The sequence below is a fragment of the Nyctereutes procyonoides genome, unplaced genomic scaffold (genome assembly GCF_905146905.1).
Source record: "Nyctereutes procyonoides isolate TBG_1078 unplaced genomic scaffold, NYPRO_anot_genome, whole genome shotgun sequence".
Taxonomy (NCBI): domain Eukaryota; kingdom Metazoa; phylum Chordata; class Mammalia; order Carnivora; family Canidae; genus Nyctereutes; species Nyctereutes procyonoides.
In genome coordinates, this window is record NW_026575020.1 from 44,587,641 (window position 1) to 44,614,978 (window position 27,338).

At 47.0% G+C, this 27,338-nt stretch overlaps 1 protein-coding gene across 2 annotated transcripts in view; it reads left to right on the plus strand.

Annotated features, from left to right (window-relative positions):
* The window catches only part of ITGB3 (integrin subunit beta 3), a 51,514-nt gene that overhangs the window by 11,958 nt on the left and 12,218 nt on the right, over positions 1-27,338 (plus strand). For both annotated transcript variants that reach the window (XM_055334659.1, XM_055334666.1), the window contains 11 exons: positions 4,382-4,467; positions 12,130-12,325; positions 13,676-13,928; positions 15,245-15,407; positions 16,038-16,199; positions 18,077-18,172; positions 18,590-18,679; positions 19,390-19,524; positions 20,885-21,314; positions 25,878-26,100; positions 27,215-27,315. In XM_055334659.1, the coding sequence (XP_055190634.1) occupies positions 4,382-4,467; positions 12,130-12,325; positions 13,676-13,928; positions 15,245-15,407; positions 16,038-16,199; positions 18,077-18,172; positions 18,590-18,679; positions 19,390-19,524; positions 20,885-21,314; positions 25,878-26,100; positions 27,215-27,315 (1,935 nt within the window). The remainder of the gene's footprint in view (positions 1-4,381; positions 4,468-12,129; positions 12,326-13,675; positions 13,929-15,244; positions 15,408-16,037; positions 16,200-18,076; positions 18,173-18,589; positions 18,680-19,389; positions 19,525-20,884; positions 21,315-25,877; positions 26,101-27,214; positions 27,316-27,338) is intronic.

A 27,338-nucleotide genomic window follows, 5' to 3' on the forward strand; every position in this document is an offset into this window, starting at 1 on the left:
ATCCCAGGACCCTAGGATAATGACCTGAGCCAAAGGGAGACACTCCACCACTGAGTCACCCAGGTGCCCCCAGATTGGATTTTTGAACACTAATATTCCTGGCTCCATTTAGAGAAGTGAGATCTGACAACTGATCATTTTATCCTAGTCTAGCGCTTCCTGGCTTCACTGCCCCATTCAGGGCATGCTCAACTATATGTATTATGTCCTGACAAAGTAGTGAGTTCCGAGAAAAAAGAAGAAAGTAAAACATTCACCTGCCTTAAACAGCTCGGGACTCAGGATAAAAACAGGGAGGACAAAACCAATAGCATCTAGAGCAGCAGCCGCCTACAGTGAGCCCTTCCTGTATACTAGCCTGTGGTGCTCAGAGTTTGACAGGGATTGATTCATTGAATCCTTACAGCCACCCATGAGAACAAGGGACAATCCACCTTGTTTCCTGGCTTTAGCTAAACTGTCAGAGGAAATGGGTGTTGGGGGTTGCTGATTCTTTTCAATGATAAAGTTCTGAAGGGGATCGCCACTTGTCTAGCAGGGCTGAGTCTGGGCCTTTGAGACTAAGCAGGAACGGAGCCTTATAAATGACTGGAAGGGATCCCTGGGTGGCGCAGCGGTTTGGTACCTGCCTTTGGCCCGGGGCGCAATCCTGGAGACCCAGGATCGAATCCCACGTCGGGCTCCCTGCATGGAGCCTGCTTCTCCCTCTGCCTGTGTCTCTGCCTCTCTGTCTCTCTCTGTGTGACTAACATGAATAAATAAATAAAATCTTAAAAAAAAAAAAAAAGACTGGAAAAGGAGGCCCAAACTCCTTCCACATGTTCAGGAGGGAGGGGTGGCCTTAGAGCCGCAGCTCATTGAATCGGTATGGCCCAGGCACAGAGACTTCTGATGAGTCAGTCACTTTTAGCCACTGCAATCCAGGGAACCTGCCCTTGGTGGCAGGTCTTGGTGGGGGGTATATCGTTGGGGGATCATTGGTTCTCACGAAATCAACCTGTGATTCACTGACAGAGGCGGTAAAGGGAACTGGCTGACATGACTCCCCAGGCATGACTTCCTAAAGAACAAATCCCAGCAGCTTGTCTCATCCTCTGGGGTCAGGGGCCGCCCATTCACTGGGAGGGGGCCTGCTGTTATTTATTTCCCATCTGGCAAGGCTTTCTATTGTGGCTACAAGTCAAGGACTCATAGACAAATAAATGCTAATTTGAGAATGAATGGATGGAAAAATGGACAGGCTGGGAAAAAAGTTGGCAAAAATAATTTGATGTGCCCATACCTCCCATGATCCTCTCTTCTCACTCTTCCCCGAGGTTTCCTCATGCTTCTGCTCCCTCCCCACCCTAGTGAAAATCGAACTACCCCCTGGATGCCAATTCCCATGGAAACCTCAAGGAGGGAGGCAGAGACCTAAAATAGTTCAGGCTATGCTCCTCTCAGAGCTCTTCCAGTAAGGCAGTAAGAGGGGCTGTGCTCACATCTGGTTGGGAAAAGAGCCACTGTGTGCTGAGACGTGGCCAGGCAGCCCTTGTGGAGGGAGGCCTCCTGGTTGCATCGTGGGATCTGAACCATGAGGCCTTCTGAAGCCCAGAGCTCTGGGAAGACCAGCTACCTTTCTTCCATTATAGATAGACAGGGCATGGCTGAAGGTTGCCCCAGCTCAGAGGTGGCCTTGGAACCTTAGGGCCAGGCCAGGAACCACTGCCATAATTCCTACTTCACAGACCTTGTGCTTGATGGGTAAGAGGCAGTCACGTCAGAGGCTGGGGCCCAGGGATTATTCTTGGGCTGGTAGCAGCACGCCATTTACAGAATTACAGAACCGTGGAGTTGGGAAGGGCCTTTGAAGTTAGAGTCAAGCTTTGAGGAAGTCTGGGGCTTCCAGGATTCCACAGAAAATTCTCGTGTTTTTAGGAAAACAATGAAAGTTTAAATTGTCAGAGGAACTGTTTCAACCAATTTGCATGTTCTATATCGGAATTCCTTGCATAATTTGGAGCTCAGTTGTTTAAAAAACAAAACAAAACAGACCTAGTCCAATACTTCTCCATTTGCTCCAGTATACGTTTATGGAGCATTTGCTTTGAGCAAGGCCTGGGGCTGGGCTGGGCCGGGCAGACTTGAGGGGCTTAAAATCTATTGGATGGCAGTGTTGTTAAGACAGATGAGTAATTGTAATATGTTAGGGATAGTCTGTGAAGAAACAGGCTGAGAGGAGTTAAATGACTGCCTAAGGCCACCTTAGTAATGGTGACTCAGATCTGCAGTCTATACCCTTCTGATGGATCTCTCTGCCCTCCAGTGAGACCCTAGAGGAGATGGATATCGTTAAAATGTAATGTTTAAAGAGTTTAAAGTATGTTTACCATACAAACATAACATGAATATGTGTCAAAAATTTTGTTCAACTAAATTAATGAGGGAAGCAGTAAGTTATTAAGATTAGTTTCAAAGAAAATTCAGGGAAGGGAGGGGTGCCTGGCTGGTTCAATCAGTAGAGTGTGCGACTCTTGATTTTGGGGTTTGAAGTTCAAACTCCACATTGGGTGGAGAGATTATTTTTAAAAATCTTTAGAAAACTCAGGGAAGGGAAATTTATAGTTGGTCAGTCAGAGGAATGTTTAAATCAATTATCTGACAGTTTTGAAATTAGTTAATGTTCTACAAGGCAATAAACCCTAACCTTCAGAGGGTTACCTTTGATACCAGACAGATTATTTGCAGTGCTGTTGGAGAGGAATCATATATACTGTTCTCATCAAGAATTATTTCCATTGTAACTGGTTTTCTACAAGTTAACCTCTATCCTTATGGAGTTTTAAAATATCCTAATCACTAGAAGTCAAACAAAGGTATATTCCTCAAGAAAATCAGGTAATCCCTAAGTATGGTGGGTCTACTTGTCAACACCCTGCATTGAAAGGACATCCAGTATTTCCTTGCCTATTTCCAAATCTCGGATAATTTTTTTTTGACAATACTGTGTTGTGTGTGTGTGTGTGTGTGTGTGTGTGTGCGCACATTTTCTGGGTATGTTTTGTCTGGATGTTGGAAGGGAGTTTAGTCACACTGTAATAAAATGGACTGAGACATTCAGCTTGATGAGAGGTTTTAGGGGCACTGGAAAAATACCCCACTGATCAGGTTGATTTCCCTAAAAATGGCTTTGCTGGTCTTCCCAGATGCAGGCAAGGGACCACTTTAGAAAATTGGATGGAGGACCTGGGTCACGGAGGGGAATGTATCTTTCTCAGGCTGAGAGACCTTTATATTGGAAAAGACCCTCCTGGGGGCATTGCAGAAAGCAGAGGTTTACCTGGCTAAGCCCAAGAAGGCTGAGCTAGGGGAAGCAGGGAGGGGGAGAACTTCTAAGTAAATGCTTGAAGTTTGCTTCTTGGCTAGGCTTCCCTGGTTTATTTTGGTCCTTCTGCTTGTCTCTGCTTTTCCCTCTAGTTTTTTCTCTGTCTTTTGACAGTGTGAAGACTGTTTACATTTGAATGACATTTTGTAGGGCACCACATGCTTCTCTCTTACCTCACTGAATACTTTGCACAAATCCTGTGAGATAGATATTACCATTTCATAAAGGTTAGCTGAGTTGCTCAAAGTCATGACATGGCTAGTAAAAAAGAGCACTCAGGATTCAAATATCTTCCAGGACTTTCAACTCTGATCCATGTTACACCCTCCAGCTTATCTCACTAAGCCTTTTCTGACATTTCTGGAGCTTTTCCTGGACCAGTCTACACCTTGACCCAAAGCTATACGTATTGGGACGCTTGAGAAGGTTTCGGAAGCTTTGCTTTGTCCTGGCAGGCCAGTGGAACGTTCTCATGGCCATCCGCACTCCCGCCCCCCACCATACATAGGCTATGTGTTAATGTTAGCGCATCAGGGCTTTGGATTCCATAGTAGGGACTGTGAATCGATCACTAGAATAATTGGAGAGAGGGCACATTACATTGCCCTGGGCCTCAGATTTAGCTATGCACCATGTAGGTGTCAAACCAGGTATTAATTAAAGCCTCTCCATCAGTTATGATCTGATAGTTTGGCCCAGGTTTCAGTATTGATCCAGCACTTGTCATCACTGGGGCCTCATCAATGCGGGTGGTGATGTGTTTCCTCTGACCTTTCTCTTTTTTTTTTTTTAAATTTTATTTATTTATTCATGAGAGACACACAGAGAGAACGACCTTTCTCATTCTTCCCTCCTTACTGCACAGCCTGTGGTTGGTGAATGTCTATGGTATGGTCAGACCTGCTGTGTGCATCTGAGAGCTATAAATCTGGGTGACTGGGGAAGTTGGAAAGGTTGTAGGAGGTCAGCTACACTGTCAGGCCAGGTTGGGTGCTAATGCCTTTGTCTCTGTTGCAGTGTCCAACATCTGTACTACACGAGGTGTCCGCTCCTGCCAGCAATGTCTAGCTGTGAGTCCTGTGTGTGCCTGGTGCTCAGATGAGGTAAGGAGAAGACATGTGACCTTAGTTCTTCCCCAGGCTTGGCTGCTTTCATGCAGGAATGGATCCAGAGGGGCATCTCCTCCCTGCTAAATACACAAGCCCCTTGTTCCTCCAGAGCAAAGCCAGGGTGAAGCCTTCCTATTGATGGAAGTCGAAGTGAGCTGTCATGGGGTTGTTGCCTGGAGTGCCACCCGTATTGGGCTCTGTGACACTTACTTAGCGTGAACCAGTTTGGTTAGATCCCTGGTCTCATTGTAGCCACTGTCCCTCTTTACCACACTTTGCTTGCTTGCTTGCTTTTTGTTGGGGGTTGAGCACCCCAGGGTGTCAGGTATCAGAGAGGCAGAAGAAGGTTGTTGGTATAGAAGGGATGCTGGCTTAAAACATCTCAGAGTTTTAAAAAGGCAAATGAAAGAGAAATCTTGTACTTCCATGGGGGATGGGTGCTGTTCTGTCAGAGGATCTTTTCTCTCATGAAGTCCAGACCCCCAAAGCCTTTACCTTTTCCTCTCTCTTTCTCTTATTTTCTTCCTTCCTTCCCTCCCTTAGGTGTCAATGAGACAAGGTGCTGGGCCAATTTGGTGAGGATAGGAGGGTGACAGGAAAGGTTTAGCTGTGTCTAGGCAGAGGGTTTGTTGTGTCTGGGGCCCTAGGGAATGAGTGTGTCTGAGGGAATTGCTGTGTTTGTGGCTGGGACAGGAATTTGGAGCTATGAGGGCTGGGGGTGGTGAGTGTAGCTGGAGTGATTCCAGTGATTACAGAGTCTGAGGCTGAGTCATTGGTCTGCCCTCCCCCCCCCCCCAGGTGGTTACCTGAACTTCCAGCCACCTGAGGCCACCTCTCTGTCATAAAAGCACGTCTCTGCCCTCTGCAGTTTTATGACTGCTCAACTACTCAACTGCTTGAATCAGGCCTCCTCATTCTCTTTGCTTCTCTTCCCAATCTGCTGAGTTTCCTAAAAAGGCAACCTTCCTGGTAGGCTGGTGGGGTGTGAGGAGGGGGGAGGGAGTGGGAGCTGGGAGGCTGTGTTTACCCCTAGACAGGAGGATTGCCAGAGCTGCAGAGGCCAGCCCAACACACTGCTTTGCCTCTGTACAGTTCAGCACGGGAACTCCTTCCAGAGGCAGCTGCCCAACATCTGGGCCACATTGACTTCATTTAGCAAATGAAACATTCCCTGGGGCTGGGAGTGAGGGGTGGGGAGGGGGTGGGTGAATCCATCCCCTCCACCCCCACAGGTTCTCCACCCCTCTGGGCTGAGCTGGCCACTCAAGTGTGATGTGGCCTCCTCCCTTCTCATTTGCCATATCTTCCTTCCCTTGGTTGCCATCATAATATTATTAAGCTGATTTTGTAAGGAAGTTGGCATTCTGCAACTACATCCTGGAAGAAGGGAGAGCTTCTTGGATTCAATGGCCTGAAGCTGGCTAGAGCAGATGGGTTAGCCAGGGGAGAAGCCCTAGGGCCACTCAGAGGATGCTCCCCATTCCTTTTCTCTCCTTTTCCACCCAAAGTGAACAGAAAGTGCAGGCAAATGTGACTAAGAGGAGTCTGGGGAAAAAGAAAACTTATACTTGGAGTGTCTGTCCCCCTTTTTGATCTGTGTAGGGACAAGCCCTGTAGCTGAGGTATGCTGAGGCCTAACCAGACAAAGCCCATAGGTCATGTGACCAGATTTTGGAGAGTCAAGTGCAGAATATTTGTGGATGACTATGGTGAATGGTGTCCCCTGGGGCAGACCAGGGGAGGACATGGGGAGAAGGTGCAGGGTAGGATCAAAGCATAAGTTAGGGATGGTGGTAGTGGTGGGGGAGTCAGAGAGGAAATGAGTGCATCATGAACCAAAAAATACTGATGAGTGGAAGTAGAAGGTCCAATAATATATTCTCTGGAAGAATGGAATATAAACAGGAAAGTGGGTGAAGCCAAGGGTTTAGTGAATGACTACAACTATCTCTGGGAAAGGAGGAGGAGGGGAAGAGAGATAGCAGAGGAGCCCAGTGTGAGGCGAAGTGTGTCAGCCAGCCTCCTCCAGGGAGGAGTGGGAGATGGGAATCCCAGGCTCTAACCTGAACTTGACTGCTGGTGTTTTTTTTTTTTTTTCCCTGAGGGTTTCCCCTGCACAGGCCAAGTTTAACCACTGAAAGTATCTTGGCTATTGACTTAAAAAACCAGAAGTGAACCGTCTGGGCCATTTTGTATATGACTTGTTGAATAATTGACCCTAGAGGGCCCTTTACTTCTGCCTCTCTTACCTTGGCAGTTGCAGGCAGGGTTGGCAGTGCCTGGAAAAACAACTGGTTGGGCTCAGCTTTCCCGTGGTCCTAGAGGACAGCAGCTCTGGGTGTGTATAGCAAGTGCTTGGCCGGGTCATAGGAAAACATAGCCAAAGTGGATGAGTGCAGAGTTTGGGGCCATCTGCATAGGGTGTGTTCTTGGGGGGGTTGCATACTGATATGGGTGGGGGTGGTGTGCTGCCTCTTGGCTGTGAATATCGCCAAGAGGCCAACATCACACAGAGATTCAACTCATGGTCTCAGCTTCACTGGTGCCATGTTGGAATCTAGAACCTTTCAAACTTGCTTGGTTGTAAGAGTCACTTGGGATTGTTTGTTCAATATAAAGGTTCCCAGGTCAGATTCTGGACCTTTTGCATTGGAATGGGTTGTTATGATAGCAGGTTTGGCAAACCTTACTAATCAAAGGGGCTGATCTGGAATCATGGTAGGCAGAGGTGGAGTTAAGGCAGCCAGATAAAATATAGGACGTCCGGTTAAATTTGAATTAAACAACAAATAGTTTTTAATATAAGTATGTCTCAAATATTTGCTAAATTTGGCAATTCTAAGATGGAGGGAAATACTAGGAATTCTTACATAGTCCTGAGTACACATCAGAAGGTGGATCAGCTCACACTCAGCCTGACAGCCAAGGATGAATAAAGAAGAATGAGTTTGGGTCTAGCCAAATAGACTCTAGTAGGAGTACATATTTTCTTCTCTGCATCTGTAGGGGACACGTATGGGGCCATTATTTAATTCCTTTTTAGTCACAGCATAATTTTGTTCTTACTTGTCTGCAGCTTTGTCTTTCTAATTTTTTTCAACATCCAGAGTTTAAATATTCATCTTGAGAGTTTTGCTCAACTTGTTGTAAAAATAAAAGTATAATATTAAAAGTGCTCCCCCCAAACAGTGGGGTATGGATACCAATAGCTAGCTATAAATCAAAGTGCTTTTCTTTTCCTCTGCTTCTCTATATGCTCAAGTGATTTCTTGTTCTCACTGAAACAACCAAGAAAACAACGTTAATTTATTTCAGTTGGAGGCATTTGGTAGTTCTCTGGGAGAAAAAATAAGTAGCAGGGCCTATTGTCCCTTGTCTTCCAAGAAAAGAGTATACAATAATAGTAATTTTAATGGTAATAGTAGAAAAAGCCACTTTCTATCTGTATTTATCATATAAATGCAATGATATGATATATGCCATCATATCATATCATATCAAAAGGATTTGAATATGTTTGACTTATATTGAGATTTTTCATATTTTGAAAGCATTTCATGTTCACAGCCTTATTTGATCCCCTGCCAAAGTCTGTGAGATAGGTAGGTAGGATAATGACAGTTTTTCATGCTTTATTTTCCCAATTTCCAAAATGGGATGAATGGAGAATGGGATTAATAGTGTGCATCACCCTCCCAGGAGAGGGAGAGGGTTCAGCTCACGCCACGCGTGGGCTGGAACCTCCCACCTCTGTGCTCAGGATCCTCCCCTGGGTCTTGGTTATTTCTGCCCTTTGTGTCACATCCGGTTTCACTGGGAACTAGAACTTTAACATTCCTCCTCCCTCCTTCCAGTTATTTCTCTGAGTAACCTAGAGACATACCTTTACTTTCCCAGTCTGGGTTAGTAAGAAAGGGAATGTTGCCCAAGTGTGTTGAGGTCACCACTTTTGTATCCTTCTGGGACAGGAGGCTCTCAGGGAGAGCATGGTGAAGAGCAGGCTGTTGTCTTCCTGACCTCTGATGTCAGCGACCACAGAGGGAGGGAGGGAAACAGTTTTTGTTTCTCAGTGTTTATATTTCTAAGGAAATTCATAACAAACCATAAGGACAGTCAGCAGGGCTTAGCACTTCAGACCTTCTTGTAATAAGCACTGTTGCGTTGGCAAAAACAGGGAGTCAGAAAACCCCCTCCAGAACATTCTCTCCCTTCTTGGATGCAGCTTAAAGATACACAGTGGCCTCCATACTGCTCTCATTTCATTTCCCAGTCTCCCCTTCCCCCAGTCCTTCGGCATCTGCGTGAGTCCTGGAAAGGATCAGCTCCTCCTTGCATCTGAGTCTATACAGTCATTGCCTTTTTGGGAAGATTTTCTCTGTGGGGTTTTGTGGGCAGCTGGAATCAGAGATAAGGTGGGAGTGCTCTGAACAGGAGACTCCTTCCTCAGGGAGAAGAATTGGGAGAGCCTGCAGGGGCAGCAAGAAGAGTTTGGGCACTGGAACTCCAAATGCTCCCAAGTTCTCCCCTCTGCCATCCTGTCCTATGCCAGGCTGGGAGCAGGGAGGGCATTTTTGACTCTTTTGGAGACTTGGAGGATCCATGATGTCCCTGCTGGAATCTTTGGAACCAAGAAGGTTAAGGCTTAGGCACTGTTTCCCATTCCCATTTATCCAAATCACACTTGTGAGGCTGAGTGGGAAAGAAGGAAGCTGCTGGCTTCCATTTTTTTTTTCTACTTCATGCCTGGGCCAAGGTAGTTTATCTTAGTCTATTCAGGCTGCTATAACAAAAATACCATAGCCCTGGTGGCTTGAGAACAAACATATTTTGCACAGTTCTAGAGGCTGAGAAGTCCAAGATGAAGGTCTCACCAAATTTTGTGTTGTAGTGGCTGTCTTTTTGCTGTGACACAGCAGAAGAGGCCAGGGGACTCTCTGAGACCTCTTTTCTAAGGGCACAAATCCCATCATGAGGGCTCTACCTCAAGACCTAATCACCTCCCAATGCTCTATCTCTTAATACTTTGGGGGTTAGGGTTTAACATATGAATCCTGGGGGGATACAGACATTCAGTCTACATCCCTGCTGATGTTCACACTCCCATCCACCTGGGGAGGCCTTTCAGCCTATCAGACAAGAGCTGGGCATGAGAGGGAGAGAGACTTTAAGCATCAGGAGGGGCTTTAGGCTATGGAGTTCTGATTTGTTGAGTATAGATGGTTACTTGTGGCCAAATTCCTCCCCTGGAAATAAGGCTACCAGTCACCTGCAGGGGCCAAGGAGGCAGAATGTTACCTCTCCTTCCCACACCTTCCACATCCCCTTCATACCTTCTGTTCCCTACTAGGGCATTCTCAGGTGTGGTCTTTCTGGGACCATTGCTTGCATACTTCTACTTCTCTGCCTCGATTCTCACTCTATATGGCATTGAACACAAACTCTCCTTTTATGAGGATCATGTCAGTCAGACAATCTAGGAAGCACCTCACTTCTGCCATTCTTAGCTCTGGAACTTTGGGCAGGTGGCTGACTTCTCCAAGCCTTAGATTTCTTTCTTGGAAGATTGGCTTCCTCATTTGTGAATTCCTCAAGCCCCAGGTTTATCACTTGTGAAATAATAATAATAATAATAATAATAATAATAAATTCCAGCCTGAAAGAGCTGTACACAGGAGAGTTGCACATGTGGAGGAATCCACATTAAGTGCATATTGCCATGCCTCACATGTGTTGAGTTCTCAATATGGTAACACCAGTTTTCTGGGATAATGGTATGGGTTGTTTGGCTGACTTCTGGAAACAGTTGTGAGAGGTAGTGATGGAGGTGAGGATTGAGGGCCCAAAGTTCTAAATATTGTGATACAGGCCCAGGGAAGAGTTTTCCAGCTCTCTGGCCAGTCCTCCCCACCCCAGACTTGAAAGGAAGGAGCCCTCATAGACTGGCACCCACACAGTGCTGGCTAACTGTGTTAGCTGGGCACAGAGCAGGAAGGGACCGAAATTGCCATGTCACCTACCCCCTTATCCAGCAGGTGAGAAGACCAGGGCTCAGAGGGGTGCAATGAGTAATCTGAGGGCACAGGGCCAGCTAGTGGTAGAGCCAGGATTGAGCCTGATTCCTGATTTCTTTCCGTTGCAGCACACCCTCCACTCAGTACTCAGGTGTAGACACACAGAGATTCAGAGAGCCAAGGGATACACACCAGGGTGTTTGGAAGGGTACTCAGTTTACTTTTGTCCAGGGTGAGAGAGGAAGTTTAAAGTGAAGTGATAGGATAGGCCCTCGTCAGTGGCTGGCATCATGGGATCTGCCCAAGCTTGTGGAGTTTATTCATAACTCACTTATCCAGGAGCTATTTATAGAGCATCTCATAACAACAGCTAATATTTATTGAGCACTTATTCCATGGCAGGCACTATACTGTGGATTTTATATGCATTGCCTTGGGGTGCCTGGGTGTCCCAGTCAGTCAGGTGAACGGCCAATTCTTGATTTTGGCTCAGGTCATGATCTCAGGATCATGGGATCGAGACCTGCATTAGGCTCTGTGCTGAACTTAGAGTCTGCTTGAGATTCTCTCTCTTGCCATCTCCTTCTGCCCCTTCTCCCTCCCTCTCTCTCTCTCTTTCAAATAATAAATAAATCTTTATAAGCATTGTCTTATTTAGTCCTGCATAACATCTCTGTAAGTGTGGTCTTTTATTATCTTCTTGTTATAGCTGGAGAAGCGAGGCATGGAGAGCTTCAGTGACTTACCCAAGGAACCAGCTAGCAAGAGGCAATGCTGAGATGTAGTCTCTGTCAGTCTACTACAATCTTAGCCCCAGCTCTGCTGCCTCCCCATCCTTGTTCCCCCTACGACCTTTGTGGTGACTCCTGGGTTGGGTGCTGGGAAGAGAGAGGGAATAGCCCCTGCTCTCCGGGATCTCACACCCTAGCCAGTGTCTTGACATAGTGGCTTCCAAACTGTTTGACCCTGACCTAGAGAAAGAAATACATTGCATATTGTCATTTATTTTATCCAACTCCCAATATATAAACATTTCATAAAACAGTATTTAGTTTTACTATGTATGTATATATGTTGATACTTTCTATTCTATTCAGTTGAATTTTATTGAATAAATTGGAAGCTGAGTCGCCTACATTGATTTTTGGGACCCATGTGTGGGTCACATTTCAGTTTGAAAACTGCTGGCCTTTTTTTTTTTAAGATTTTATTTTTATTTATTCATGAGAGACACAGAGAGAGGGGCAGAGCCATAGGCAGAAGGAGAAGCAGGCTCCTTGCAGGGAGCCCGATGCAGGACTCCATCCCAGGATCCTGGGATCATGACCTGAACTGAAGGCAGAGGCTCAACCACTGAGCCACCCAGGTGTCCCTGAAAACCACTGGTCTAACAGGCATTTTACAATACCAGCCTTCTTCCTAGCTACCAATCTGTGAATAGGTACTCACCTAACCTTTCTGGTACCTCAGTTTCCCCCTTCTGTATGATGGGCTTTCTTAGGAGGGACCACCCAAATTCATTTTTGCTGGTTTAGCTCCAGAGGGCTGGGTGAGCTCTAGGCTGTTGGGAGTTGGCCTAGCCTATGGGAGACAGAGAGCCACATAGCTCCAATCACAGGCTTCACCTTGGGCTCCTGTCTTACAGGCCCTGCCTCTGGGCTCTCCCCGCTGTAACCTGAAGGAAAATCTGCTGAAGGATAACTGTGCCCTGGAATCCATTGAGTTCCCCATCAGTGAGGTCCGCATCCTGGAGGCCAGGCCCCTTAGCAACAAGGGCTCTGGAGACAGCTCCCAGATTACTCAAGTCAGCCCTCAGAGGATTGCACTGCGGCTCCGGCCAGGTAGGTTGAGGCCTCTTTTCAGGGAGAGACCCTGGACAGATGGGCACAGGGCATTTCGCAATGGAAATGGGGTGGGAAGAGAAGGATGTTGGGGGCAGTGTTGGGCTGGAAAATGCAGGATAATGGAAGGTATTGGAACCTGTGGTCAGAAGATCTGAGTTTGAATTTTGACTCTCCTGTATATTAGCTCTTTGACCTTGGGCAAGTTACTTAAATCTTCTAACAGAGAAGGAACTTGACAAAATGCTTATTTCTTCTTTTCCCTAATGCCTGTTTTACCTGACAACCTTGTGTTGAGGCTCAAATGAGAAGATGAGAAGGCAATTTATAATTGTTAAGCCCCCTTTCCAGGTGAGATTAGATCAGGGGCACAGGGACAGAGAATATAGGGGCAGGAGACCTACAGGGAAGGAAAGATTAGGCTATGAGACAGGCTTTTCGAAGCATTGATTTAGACTTTCCAATTATATTCAGAAGATTTGGGGGATCCCTGGGTGGCTCAGCAGTTTAGTGCCTGCCTCCAGTCCAGGGCATGATCCTGGAGTCCCAGGATCAAGTCCCGCATCGGGCTCCCTGCATGGAGCCTGCTTCTCCCTCTGCTTGTATCTCTGCCTGTGCCTCTCCCTGTGTCTCTGCCCGTCCCCCTCCCCCTCCTCCTCCCTCTCCCCCCCCCTCTCGTGCGTGTGCTCTCTCTCTCTCTGATGAATAAATAAAATCTTTAAAAAAAAAGATTTAACCAAGTACCTTTTTTTTAAAGATTTTATTTATTTATTTATTTATTTATTTATTTATTTATTTATTTATTTATTTATTTATTTATTTATTCATGAGAGACACACACAGAGAGAAGCAGAGACACAGGCAGAGGGAGAAGCAGGCTCCATGCAGGGAGCCTGATGTGGGACTCGATCCTGGGTCTCCAGGATCAGGCCCTGGGCTGAAGGCAGCACTAAACCACTGAGCCACCCGGGCTGCCCGCCAAGTACCTTCTTTGTGCAAGGCATCTGTTGGGTGCTATGGGATTCAGAGAAGGGCAGGACATAGTTCCTGTCTTTTACAGAGTCTGAAGTGTAGTGACAGCCAAAACCTCTGTGACCCTTGGGACCCAGAGGGTTAGGCAGGGGGGCATTTGGAAAGGGTAGAGAATTTTAGAATGGGGGAAAAAAAGAGGTTAATCATAAGAGGATCAAGAGATTGGAAGAGGAAAAGAATTGCAAGGGAAGAGGAGAAGAAGGGACCAGGGCTTTCAAGTTTGATTTGATCAAGAAGTTACTTAATTTCAAGTGTGTCCAAATCCACTTATGAAATCTTGGAGAAAAGGAGAAAAACTAACATCCTCTTGCCTTTCAGATGATTCAAAGAATTTCTCCATCCAAGTTCGGCAAGTAGAGGATTACCCTGTGGACATCTACTACTTGATGGACCTGTCTTATTCCATGAAGGATGATCTGTCGAGCATCCAGAACCTAGGCACCAAGCTGGCCTCCCAGATGCACAAGCTCACCAGTAACTTGCGGATTGGCTTCGGGGCTTTTGTGGACAAGCCTGTGTCTCCATACATGTACATCTCCCCACCAGAGGCCCTCAAAAACCCCTGCTATGAGTAAGTACCTCCCTGTGGAAGCCAGGGCAGCATTCCTCCCCTTTGTCTCAGGCAGGTCCAAGTCCTGCTTCCTGTTTCTGGCTCTAGGATTGCTTTATTGCTGGCCAGATCATATCTCCTTTCTACCTTGGTCTTCCTGTCTGGCAAGTGAGCTGGCCTGTTAATGTGGAGTGATGTGTCAATAGAATCCAAGGCTGTTTGGAGGGTAGTAACTGCCAAAACCTCTATGACCCTTGGGACCCAGAGGATTAGACAGATGGGCATTTAGAATCCACAGGGTAGACAATTTCCAGAAAGAAAACTAAACACCTTCTTGGTTTTGGTCACAAATAAGTAGGACACCAGAGAGAATGGGAGGAAAATGAGATAAAAAGTTGAGAGAAATTTATGAATAAGTAAATAGAGGAATTATGCTTTCAGAAGAATTGATTCCATTGTCCTCCTCATCATCAGGAGTATTAACTCATAGTCCTACAGAGTTAAAATGCAAGGGATTAGGTCCTAGTGGAGTATAAATAGAGTAGAAATGATATTTATTGAACCTTCTGATAAATCCAAATGTTGATGTGTGCCTCTGTTCACACTTTGGCTTACAGCTGAATGGCTTATTTATTTAATTGGTGGAGAGTTTAAAAATCCATGGAGTGTAATAACTTAAAATGATGGTTACTGAGCCTGACAACATATGAATTTACTTTTTAGTTTTTGAATTTATATGATGTACCCTTTTAGCCTATCTGGGTTGTAAGTTTCACCAGCAAAGATGTCAGCCATCAATTAAACAAGCCACTGGGCTGAGGACAGAAATGTTCTTGTCTAGCACAGATCTGTCAGTGTGTCAATAGTTCATGGACATTAAGTTATTTTGCTTTAAGAACTTTTGCTTTATCGTTGTGTTAATGTTACTTCAGAGAAACGTTAAGCCTAAAGTGATAGCAACAGCCATAGCCTCACTCTAATATAAGTGCTTTACATGAATTAACTCATTTAAGCCTCACAACAACTCTTAGGAGATATAACCTATCATGTCTTCATTTTTATAGAGAAGCTTGTCCCATGAGGAAGTGCTGGGACCTGAACCCAGGCAGTCTGGTTCCACAGCTCACTGTCTTATCTTCCACCCTCGCTAGAAGGGAAGGCCATTGTGATGGCTCGGGCGATGTGAGGGGTTTGGAGTCTGAACGGTCTGAGTAATTGTGGTTGTAGAGAATTGGCCTGGAGATTGTGCTCTCTCTGTCTCCCCCTCTCTCACTCTCACTTCCCATACAGCCTTTCCCATCAGGGTGTCTGCTTAAATTATCCCCCTCCATCCCCAGTATGAAGACCACCTGTTTGCCTATGTTTGGCTACAAACATGTGCTGACGCTAACTGACCAGGTGACCCGCTTCAATGAGGAAGTGAAAAAGCAGAGTGTGTCACGGAACCGAGATGCCCCAGAGGGCGGCTTTGATGCTATCATGCAGGCTACAGTCTGTGATGTGAGTTTGGAGGGCATGGAATGTCTGGTGTGGTTGTCATATATTAAAATGGGGGAAGTAAATGGTTCAGCTGTGGGAATTAGTGTGAAAAAGAGATAGGAAGTAAGCCGAGTTTTGTATGGTGTGAGCAGTAAGTTTCTCCTGAGAGGCAGTCTTTGTGTCACTCCCTGGCCAGAGCTGACATGTTTTGAACCTCATTGACCCCAGATGTTTTCTGGGGAGAGTATCTTCTTGCCTTCTCTGGAAGTGTATCAGAGTCAAGCCTGGTTGACTTAACCTTAGCAAAGTGGGCAGATGTTCAGATGGGATTTCTGTAGCCCAGCCCAGTTCCACCTGTGCAGGTAGGTTTCTAGACAGGCTACATGATTATTGTGGAAAAGCTATATTTAGAGTTGAAGTATGTGTCTTTCAACTGCTTGAACTAATCAGCTGAGGCTCCTTTCCTAAGAGAACAGAAACCCTTGAATTGGAAAAGCTCCAGATTGTGTTCTAAGAACTGGGACTGAAGCCTTTCTTCAAGATGACTTATTCAGCTCTTCAGCGTGGAAGTCCTTGGGTCTTTGTCTTGTACCAATGACATGGCTAAAGCTGCCTTCTCCCTTTTGCTTATTTATTTATTTTTTAAAACAGGAGAAGATTGGCTGGAGGAATGATGCATCCCACTTGCTGGTATTTACCACTGATGCCAAGACCCATATAGCGCTGGATGGAAGGCTGGCAGGCATTGTCCAACCTAACGATGGGCAGTGTCACGTTGGCAGTGACAACCATTATTCTGCCTCCACTACCATGGTGAGATTCTTGGTACCGCCTGTGGTCCCCATTTGCTATGGCCAGGGCTACGCTTACCCAGGCAGAGTTTCTGTGTGAGTATGAAGATGGCAGCTCTTTCCCTGTGCAGGGTGTAGGACTTGTGTCAGCCTTTCCTCTCACTGCTTCCCCCCGCCCCGTACCAACTGGACACTTTCATCCAGGGGACAGACTGCACAGCCATTATAAGTAGTCCTGGCTGTGGTTGCTCCTGCCACCACTGTCTCCACTGCCTCCAGCACCAGCAGCAGTATCATGGCCTCCAGAATGGACCCAAAGGACTTCTGCAGGTCTAGTTGGAAAGCAGGTCTACTGTGTACAGATTAGCCTCTTCTTAGAATGCCATGCTCACTTGTGGTTATTGGAAGAAGATAGGGGATAAAGAGACAAAGATCATCAAAAGAGTGGATATCTGTTCCTGTGGGGAAAGATTGAAGGGGTCCAAGTCACTTAGCTTGAAAGAAAGTTTAACTGATATATGAGAAGACTTCTTATAAGTTGTTTTCTATGGCCTTTGAGTGTCAATTAAGAGGAATGGAGTTATTACTGTAAGCCATAAAGAAATGTAAGACCCTCAGAATACTGATACTCTGGGTATCTGGGGGGTAGGTATGAACTCTTCATCTCTTAAAGACAATACAACAAAACAACTTGTCTAGGTGGCTTAACAGAATACCTGTGTAAAGGCAGGAGTCCGAGCTGGATGATCTCATGAGCTCCCTGCAAGGTCTAGGATCCCAGGGACGTGTTCATAATTCACCAGCATCCCTGTTATGGCTTGAGTTCCTTGGTGTCAGCCATGTCTAAGTTGGGCACTGCAAGGCATTGGGCGAGTCAGTTATCCCTGACACCTAATCTAGTGCCTTGCCTAGTGCCTCCCTCAGGGGCTGAGGGAAATAAAGGGACTATCTAAGATACCTTTTTGGTTTATTTGAGGAGATGGGCTACTAGTAAAGAAGATGATTAGTGCTAAATAGATAGTGCAGTCAATAAAGGCTTTGGGGATCCAAAGGAGGAGAGCTCATCATGAACTGGGATGGTCAAGAAAGGCCTCCTATAGAAGGCAGGACCTAGGCTGGGTCTAAGGAAGGTGGAGGATTACCAAAAAGAAGGCCACTCCATGGGGGAGAAAGAGTATGCTAGCTCAGTGGTAAATGGAAGGGGAAGAGATGTGGATGCTGATTGGAAAGGAAGGCTGAGACCACCACAGGGTGGTGTGCCACTAGGATGCACACACTGGGCCAAGGCATTTATCAGTAGCTACAAAATGAGGAAACTTCAAAATGAGGCCTGACACGTATGGGAGAGCAAAGGATAGGAAGACTCCAAGTTCTGCTTTGCAGCCCCCTCCTTCCTTCCTGCTCCTCACCCACCCCTCTCTCCTCTGAGCCCCAACATCACCTTGTGATGCCACTCTTTGGATCTTCACTTTGTTTTGTAGTTGTATGTACCTGTCTTCAGTACCAGCCTATGAGCTCCTTGGCAGCAGAGACTATGATATATTTGTCATTCAATAAGTGTTTGTTAAATGAGTTAATGGAAAACAAAATGAGGCCTGGCAGTACCTGGCTCATGGAAGCTGCTCCTTGGTATGAATGCATTAAAGTCTAGTGGGAAGAAAGAGATGCTTGGTTTTGATACCACCAACCTCTGCCTCTTCATCTATCCCTGGAGTTCACAATTGGGTTTGTGTTGCTACTTACTCCCTTGCCTCATATTGATCATGGGGTAGAAAGGTTCAAGCACCACGATCGTCTGGGCCACAGCCCAAATCAGCTGAGTCCTAAGGCTTAGAATTCAGGGATGTATGTGAATAGAGGTGAATTCTTAACCGAACTCCATGTTCTCTCTTTTTACAGGATTATCCCTCTCTGGGACTGATGACAGAGAAGCTATCCCAGAAAAACATCAATTTGATCTTTGCAGTAACAGAAAATGTGGTCAATCTCTACCAGGTGACTACATCTTCAGGGCTTCCCGGAGTGGGGCCCGTGATGGGTGGAACTGTGTCAGGAAACCAGCGCACATAAGCATTGGCCAGTGTCCCCAACCAGGAGAGCCCCTCCCCCAACCTCTTCCCAGGAGATAATGAGTTCTTTTTATAGTCTCTCCTCCAGCCTTGAACCTAGCAGGATGGGTGTGTTGGTGTTTGCAGAGCCAGAGGGGAATCATTTAGTGAGGGATGGGAGAGGTTCTTTATAATTTTATACTCAAGGCTGAAAAACTGCTAGATTTATTACTGGCAGTGACAGGTAAAATATCCCATCATTCCCTCCATCTTCGCTTCAAGACCCTTGGTCTGATTTGGGAGGGCTTTTGGAGATGACTGTCTTCATTCAGTCAGCCTTGCCCATCTTTGTCTTCCTTCCTAGAACTACAGTGAGCTCATCCCAGGGACCACAGTGGGGATTCTGTCTACGGATTCCAGCAATGTCCTTCAGCTCATTGTTGATGCTTATGGAGTAAGTGTCCTGCCTGGGGATGGGCCTGCTAAGAATCCACCTCACTTGGCATTACGCAGCAGGGCTAGATTTGGGAGTCCTGGATGTTAATCCACCATGCAGCCTTCACTGCCTTCCTCTTATTCTTCTAGACACTGGCAGATGGCCAGCACCAGGAGGAATGCAGCTTTCAGAGAGAGAAATGGCTCATAAAGGAACGCCAAGGAGTATTAGAAGCAATGGGTGAAGAGCTTAGAGAAGGTGGGAAGGAAAAAGAGGCTGGAGATGGTGATGAGGAAGGAGCAAATTGGAGGAAGGATAGGGTGAGGAATAGGGCTCCAACATGAGAGAGTAGAGGGGGGCTGAACCATGGGGAAGGTGAAGTTGGTTAAAAATTAGAAAAAAATGCTACTCTCCAAGGTGAGCAGGACTAGCATTCCCTTTTTGCACGTCATGAGGCTTGCAGGAGGGTGTAGATGGTTTAGATTCTACTCAGACTCACCCATGCAGTCCCCACTGGAGAGAGAGAGGAGCAGGTCTTGGGCTGGAAATATAGTAAGAAACAGGCTCCTGGGGATGCTCTCCTCTGGCGGCTTCTAGGTGAACCTCAGCATCTGGCCCTGCCAGTGTGAATCCAGGGCCACCTGATAGATTTTGCTTGGAATGGAATTGGTTCCTATCCCCTTCCTCTCAGCTCATCTCCTTACCTTCTTCTGCCTGTTTCTGCTTAGAAAATCCGCTCTAAAGTGGAGCTGGAAGTGCGTGACCTCCCCGAGGAGTTGTCTCTATCGTTCAACGCCACCTGTCTCAACAATGAGGTCATCCCAGGCCTCAAGTCTTGTGTCGGCCTCAAGATTGGAGACACGGTGAGGTGGGCTGAGCTGAGCAGGGGATGAAGCTGCACCACTTGCCCCAGCCTAAACCCCCCCACCCCCAGCATCTGGGATCACCCCTCCCCTTCTTTCCCTACAACTTCTTCCTGAAGGTCATAACAAGTTAGATATAATGGAGCTGCCAACCTTTTCCTCCAAGGCTCCTGTTGTCTAAACTTCTCTGTTATGTAAACTTCACCATCAGGATTTTAAAAAAACTTGCATTTAAGTTACCTCTGTTTGTGTATGCCTAGTTGATTGCAAATGCAGATATCTCTTACCTTAAGCCCCTAACCAAGGTAACACCTTTCTTTCCTCTACAATGTAAAGTGACAGTGTTATCTGTACGTATTTATTGAGCACTGACTTTGTGCCAGGCATCATTCTAGGTGCTGAAGATTCACCAGCAAATGGAACCGTCAAAAATACCAAACACCTACTGTCATTGACTTTCAGAATGCAAATGTTCATTTTGCTCCTCCAGTCCCTCTATGGTCTCTATGGCTTTCTTTCCTTAGTGGTTTCTTCTCCTCTGCTTCTGCCTAAAGGGGAGGGGTTGGTGAAGAGGGAAAGAAGCAGAAGGGGGGTAGCTATATCCATATCATCTGTATATCTGTCTCTATCCATCTGTCTGTATATCTATCTATATTCTAGAACATGTACATATACCCTATCTAAGAAATATTGGCCAGAAAGGTGTACGATTGCTCCAGTGATGAAATAACATATGGAAATTAAACAGATCCTGACCCTCTGGTTGGTGACTGTGTGGTGTTGTGTGGTGCAAAATAGTGCTGTGTATGTCTTGCTACAAAGACATATGACATTGTGTCATCAGTCCAGCTAGCTTAGTTGGCTAGAGCAGAATGTTTATAAGATCACAGGTTCTGTTCTGCTTGAGCTGGCTTATTTTGTGTGTGGAATTAAGAAAACCCTAGCCTCTCTTATGACTGTAAATCATATCTGTGCACCCAGATATAACTGGACAACTGTCCCCAGGCTCTTTTTTTTAAAATTTTTATTTATTTATTCATGAGAGATAGAGAGAGAGGCAGAGACACAGGCAGTGGGAGAGGCAGGCTCCATGCAGGGAGCCTGACGTGGGACTCGATTCTGGGTCTCCAGGATCAGGCCCTGGGCTGAAGGCGGCGCTAAACCACTGAGCCACCCGGACTGCCCTGTCCCCAGGCGCTTCTTTTTGCTTTGCAGACCTGGGTAGTGGGGAAACTGAGGAACTCCAGATTTCTGGGGGTTGGACATTCCCTGGACAGGACAGGGCACAGCTTCTCTCCCCTGGGGCCAGAGTGTAAACAGGGTCCACCCATGTCTGAATGTGATCTTCCTTTCCTCCCAGGTGAGCTTTAGCATTGAGGCCAAGGTGCGAGGCTGCCCCCAGGAGAAGGAGAAGTCCTTCACCATCAAGCCCGTGGGCTTCAAAGACAGCCTCACCGTCCAGGTCACCTTTGACTGTGACTGTGCCTGCCAGGCCCAGGCTGAGCCTTCCAGTCACCGCTGCAACAATGGCAATGGGACCTTTGAGTGTGGGGTGTGCCTCTGTGGGCCTGGCTGGCTGGGGTCCCAGTGTGAATGCTCAGAAGAGGACTATCATCCCTCCCAGCAGGACGAGTGCAGCCCCCGGGAGGGCCAGCCCGCCTGCAGCCAGCGGGGCGAGTGCCTGTGTGGCCAATGTGTCTGCCACAGCAGTGACTTTGGCAAGATCACGGGCAAGTACTGCGAGTGTGATGACTTCTCCTGTGTCCGCTACAAGGGGGAGATGTGCTCAGGTGAGTACAACTGCCTGCCCTCCTATCCCTGGATGCACTCTCGCTCACACATTGGCAGCCTCTGGAAACTTTAGGCCAGGGCTTAGGTAGGCACAGGAAGGCCCGGCAGACAGAGCCGAGTGGATGGTGTTCCACTCCCACAACGGAAAACAGAAGGAGGCTCTCTTTAATTCCTCTCAGCTCCCTGAGTCCTTGTTCCTGGGGCACACACAGAAGTGGAAGTGAACTTCTGCTCCAGGGGACTTCTCTCCTAGAATAGCATGGGGAGGAGTGGGGAAGCTTGAAGGTGAAGACAGCTTTTTTTTTTTTTCTTTTCTTTCGTCTGCCCTTTTGGTAATACTTTAAGTCATTGACTCCTAATCGTTTGAAGGATATGGACCAACCCCCTTTTTTTAGGTAAAAAAAAAAAAAAAAAAATCACTGACTGATAGTAATTGGATTTTTAGTAGTTACAGATTTCGAAATTTCATGCTATCAGAATATATAGTAAAATTAGTAATAATTATTTTACATGAATTTGTCTTTTCATCATAAGACTTGGAAAATAGTAAAAAAGGAAGACAATTGAGCACATTTAGTGAGGCAATATGCTTGGAACAAAGGCTGGAAAATTATATATGTACTATATGTTGGCACTATTTTGTTATCATTATTGGCAGTGCTATTGCTTTTTGGATTCTAGGCCTGTGCTGTCAAATATAGTAGCTACATGTGGCTATTTACACTTAAATTAAGCAAATTGAATTATAACTTAAGTAAAATTTAAACATTTAAATTCAATGAAAAATGAAAAATTCAGTTCCCCTTTTGCTCAGGAACTATTTGTGGCCAGTGGCTGGTGTGCTGGACAACACATAAATTGGAAATCATTGCCATTGAGAGGTCCAGCCTACAGATGGAGGACTATGATTTTGAGTCCTTCTACCTCAGGATACTGAGTTTTTGTCCTTCTCATTACAAAATTAAGTAAGATCTTGAGGACCATGGAAAATCTCAAGCTGGTTTTTTTCTTGCTCCAAAGACCATTTCTAGGATACTTCCCCAGCTAGAAGAAGTCAAACTGATATGAGCGTAGTCTTTATCTGCAGACACGCTGACAGTACTCTCAGAGGCAAATAGGCAGTTCTGAGTAGTTCTTGGGGCACTGGGGATAGGTTTTTGCTGGGTTATGATCACTGAGGCTTGATGCCTCTTGTGACAGAGAGATTGAAGACATTTGCAAATTGGTTGGGATTGGTTTATGGGTATATTTTGTAGCCAATCAACAGAGATTATAATTGGCTTTTATGGTGATCAGATCTATGACTCAGATTGACTTCCTTTGCATTCTGAATGCAAAGGAAGCTTGATTAGAGGGGCATCTGGGTGGCTTGGTTGGTTAAGCGTCTGTCTTCTGCTCAGGTCATGATCCTGGAGTCCTGGGATGGAGCCCCTGCATAGGGTTCCCTGCGCAGTGGGGAGTCTGCTTCTCCCCCTGCCACTCCCTCTCCCCCTCCCTCTGCTATGTGTGCTCTCTCTCTCTCTCTCTCTCAAATAAATAAATAAAATCTTAAAAAAGAAAGCTTTATTTGAAAGGTAAATCTGTCATTCTAAAGCATGGCCAAGTAACATAAGAATGGCTTATTTTTAAAATTTATTAAAAGATTTTATTTATTCATGAGAGACATAGAGAGGGAGGCAGAGACATAGGCAGAGGAAGAAGGCAGCTCCATGCGGGGGTGCCCATTGTGGGACTCATCCGATCCCAGGACCACGGGATAATGACCTGAGCCGAAGGCAGACATTCAACCACAGCCACGCAGGTGCTCTGCTTATTTTTATTATCTGCCACATTATTTCCTTTACTCATGTCAACAAAATTTGAGAGAGAGCTTGCAGAGAAATAACATCAGGGAGATGAGGGGAGAGAGAATGAGAGCAGGTACAGACACGCATACACATACAAACAGCAGTTTGAATTAGGGGCTGAGGCAGGAATTTCAGCTCATTTTAATATTTAATAGTACTTACATCATATTCAAAGCACCAAAGGGAATGAGTAAGTTTGATGTGGGAGACCATGTGGAGAAGCTTGGGACTCAGGGGGAGAGGGTGGTCCTAGGAGAGGCCTACAGACAGCCCCTTGGGGGCACCAGGGACAGAGGGAGGTCTACTATTCCTTTGCCTCATGGTTCCTGGTCTGGTGTGATGCAGGGTGGGAGGGATCCTATCCAGCAGATCCTTCTGCTGCTGGCTGCACTGAAGCCATAAAACAAAGCTGCCTGGGTCAGCAGCCTGCTTCCTGCCTCCTACTGGTGCAAGAACAGCTCGTCCCCAGTGTGCGCTCCAGCTTAACTCATGAGGGAACCCCGGCCAGCCGCAGTCGTCTCTGAGAGGCCTTCCTTACCCTGCTTCCAGACAGAGTGTTATGTGCTTCCTGGTTTCAGGTCTGGATCCTGTGGTGCCACCATCATACTCTCCAGTAACAGATACTCAGGGACACACACTTATTGAGCACCTGTTCTGTGCCAGGCACTTGGTCCCTATGGGTGAACAGGGGTCATGTGTGATTCCTGACCTGTCAGCTTGTAGACTGGTTCACCATTGTCTCTCCCCAGAGCAGCTGGCCTGTGGTCTGTTTTTTGCTGCAAGCTGGCTCAGGAGGGTGGCACGCTATGACTTAGCTATTTCCCCAGCTCTGGCCTTCTCCCTCCCCGCCCCTTCCCCCCCTCCCCACTGGGGCATGGTCTTTGTGGTTACATGTTCTCAGCACTCCTGCCCCAAACATCAGGGAGTGCATCCTTGTCCTTAAGGGACTCTCATTCCTGCCACATCCATGAGCATAGATTGACTAGGTACCCTGAGCCACCCCTGAGTTCTGTGCTGTAGTGTTGTGGGATAGAGAGACACAAATAAGAGTTTTGCCCTTAATTAACTTACCTAAAGATAATTCACAACATGAGGCAGAACCTGCCAAATCTTGGAAGTGAGGTGTCCTTGGGGAATAGTCCTAGGAGTTCTGGGAGTTCTAGGAGTCCACTGGAGAGAGACTCTGTAGACAGAGGAAGCCTGGGTGGCTTCATGGAGGAAGTGGAGGGCTGTCTCATAAAGCTGAAGAGTGGAGCTAAGCGTCAGCCCAGAGGGTCAAGCTGCATAGGGAGAGTAGTTGCATTCCCTGGGACCTGAAATGCCTGCTCCTGCCTTTCCCCTCCCCTTCTCTAAGCTCTACCCCTCCCCTGCTGCCTTCTTTTCTATTTCCTTCCTCTCTCTTACACTTTCTTTTCATTCCTTGCTCCCTGCTCTGACTTTCCTGTGAACCCAGGCTCAGCCACCCTTTTGCTGGAGGGGTGCCAGTCCTGTGGCATTACCACACTGTGGCTTCTTTCAAGGGCTGACCCTCCCAGGGCTTGGGATCCGCCTGCTGAGTCTAGCCTGCCACAGCCTTACCCACTGGCTTGCCTGGCACATCATCTTCTCAAAGATTACTTTGTTTGGTCCCACAGAGGAAACACTATGGGACAGGGGTTTCTGAGGAGGCTGAGGCCTCTCAGTGTTGCCAATGCTCTGTGGGGTTGCCTTTCCCTGTCCAGGACCTATGGTTAAAAGCTGGTTGTAGTGGACACTGGGGCCCCCCGCTCTCCTGGCTATCACTGGGGAGCAGAAGGTGCCAGCTAGTGGCTGATTGAGCCTGCCTATGCACCTCTCTCTCTCCTCCACCATCTTGGGACCCATTGGCTCACACAAGTGGCATGGTTTTCAGACCCAATTGAAGTTACTTCCGCCTTGCTCCCTGCCTTTCCTCTGATTAACAATCAGATTTTTATTATTCATCCACTTCTTCCTGATTCAGAATCCTTGAGAATGAGTCACCTTTTCTTCCAAGTTTGGGAGCCAAGTTTTCAAGCCTTGTTAAATGCTTAGGGGGAATGTAGCACTGGATGTTAACACCTGCATTTAACCAACCTAACCCCCGCCCCAGCCCTCTCTCTCCCATTCCTACACTCATGCAGTAGAGTGAATAGGTCTTCCCTTCTAGGGCTGATGGCTCTTGGCAATGATCATGCAGCTTGGGGTACATGCTGGTGAATGTGTGTATGTTTTCCAGGAACTGGGGAGATTAACTCCATGGAAATAGAGACCTTGTGCGTCTTGTTCACTGCCGAATCTCCAGTGCCCCAGCATGAACTCAATAAATATTTGTTGAGTAAAGGAATATATAAGTAAACAAACATTGACTGCATGCCTACTCTGTTTCAGATGTTATGCTAATCACTACTGATGACAAATTGATATGGGTCCTCTCCCGTTGGGGAGGTCATGATCTAGAAAGAGAAACAGATAGGGAAACAAATGGGCTGACTGTAAGGGTTAAAATAAAGGTATACGCAAGTGCCAGGAGAACACATGACAGTTGATTTGCCCTGGGGAGGATGGAAGGAAAGTGTGGAAGGTGGTGAACCACTTGGTGTGGTGCTAATGAGTGGTGGCAGGAGGACAGTAGAGGAAGGTAGAGCAGGGAGCAGGCTGAGCCACGGGGTGGGGACCCTCACCTGCCACCTGCCCCCTTGGGCTGTGTGCTTCCAGGCCATGGCCAGTGCAGCTGTGGGGACTGCCTGTGTGACTCCGACTGGACCGGCTACTACTGCAACTGTACCACGCGCACTGACACGTGCATGTCCAGCAACGGGCTGCTTTGCGGCGGTCGGGGCAAGTGTGAGTGTGGCAGCTGCGTGTGCATCCAACCTGGCTCCTACGGGGACACCTGCGAGAAGTGCCCCACCTGCCCTGACGCCTGCACCTTTAAGAAGTGAGTAGGCAGAGAAGTGAATAGGAGAGAGCTGGGTGCTGGAAAGATGGAGAGGGTACCTCAGACTGGAATCTAGCCCCCACCCCCCATCCCTCCAGGGCCTGTCTCTTACTCACCAAAGCTTTAGGAAGAGGAATCTGCTGGGGAGGAGTCTACTTTCCTCTTTCCACTGAAAAGTTTGGGCAAAGTTGGAGGGAGAGCCAACCCTGCAGGGTCCAGGGTAGTTCCCATGGGACTCTAGTTGGAGAAACAGTTCCCTGGGCTGCCATTCCTGAATCCCTGAGTTGGGAGGAAGGCTAAACCAGGGAGCTTCTGGAGAATGTTCCACTGCTAATGTACTGATTCTGGGGGAGATGTGGGCTGGAGTTATGAAGGACGCTGTGAGATGGGAGAAGGTCACCAGCACAAACTGCACTCATCTGGGGGTCAAGGATGCCCTGCCATTTCTTTTGCTACTTTATTTATTTTTTTTAATTTTTATTTATTTATGATAGTCACACAGACAGAGAGAGAGAGAGAGGCAGAGACATAGGCAGAGGGAGAAGCAGGCCCCATGCACTGGGAGCCCAACGTGGGATTCGATCCCGGGTCTCCAGGATTGCGCCCTGGGCCAAAGGCAGGCGCTAACTGCTGTGCCACCCAGGGATCCCTCTCTTGCTACTTTAAACAGGGCTAGACTCATGGGTGCACAGTCTGTGCATTTGTACAGTGCTCTGTGCTTAGAAGGGGCCTACACTTGGTATACCACTCTGCTAGCACTGTCTTATAATTCTTAGTAATTTTTGAACAAGGGACCTGACATTTCCTTTTGCACTGGGCCCCCAGACTATGTGACTGGGTCTACCTTTAAGGCTTCCCAAACTGGCGTAGGCTTCATTTCCTTTCATACTCTCTCAAATGGGACATGAAGAAGTTTAATGAGAGTGCTGAGGTCCTCTGTCTGCCAGGCCTCTCACTCTGAAATCCAGAGTTGACCCTCTGGGCTCCCAGGATTGTTTTACAGGTGTTTATTTTCTGCGGCGGAGCAGCTTTTTGGTGTGTGGGGGTCAGAGCCAGACAGACTGTGTAGGCTTGCTTCTCCCTTGTCTTACTCTTGGTGTCCTCTCTCTTTTAGGGAGTGTGTGGAGTGTAAGAAATTTGACCGAGGAGCTCTCCATGATGATAATACCTGCAACCGTTACTGTCGTGATGAGATTGAGTCTGTGAAGGAGCTTAGTAAGTTCAACATGTCTTAGAGT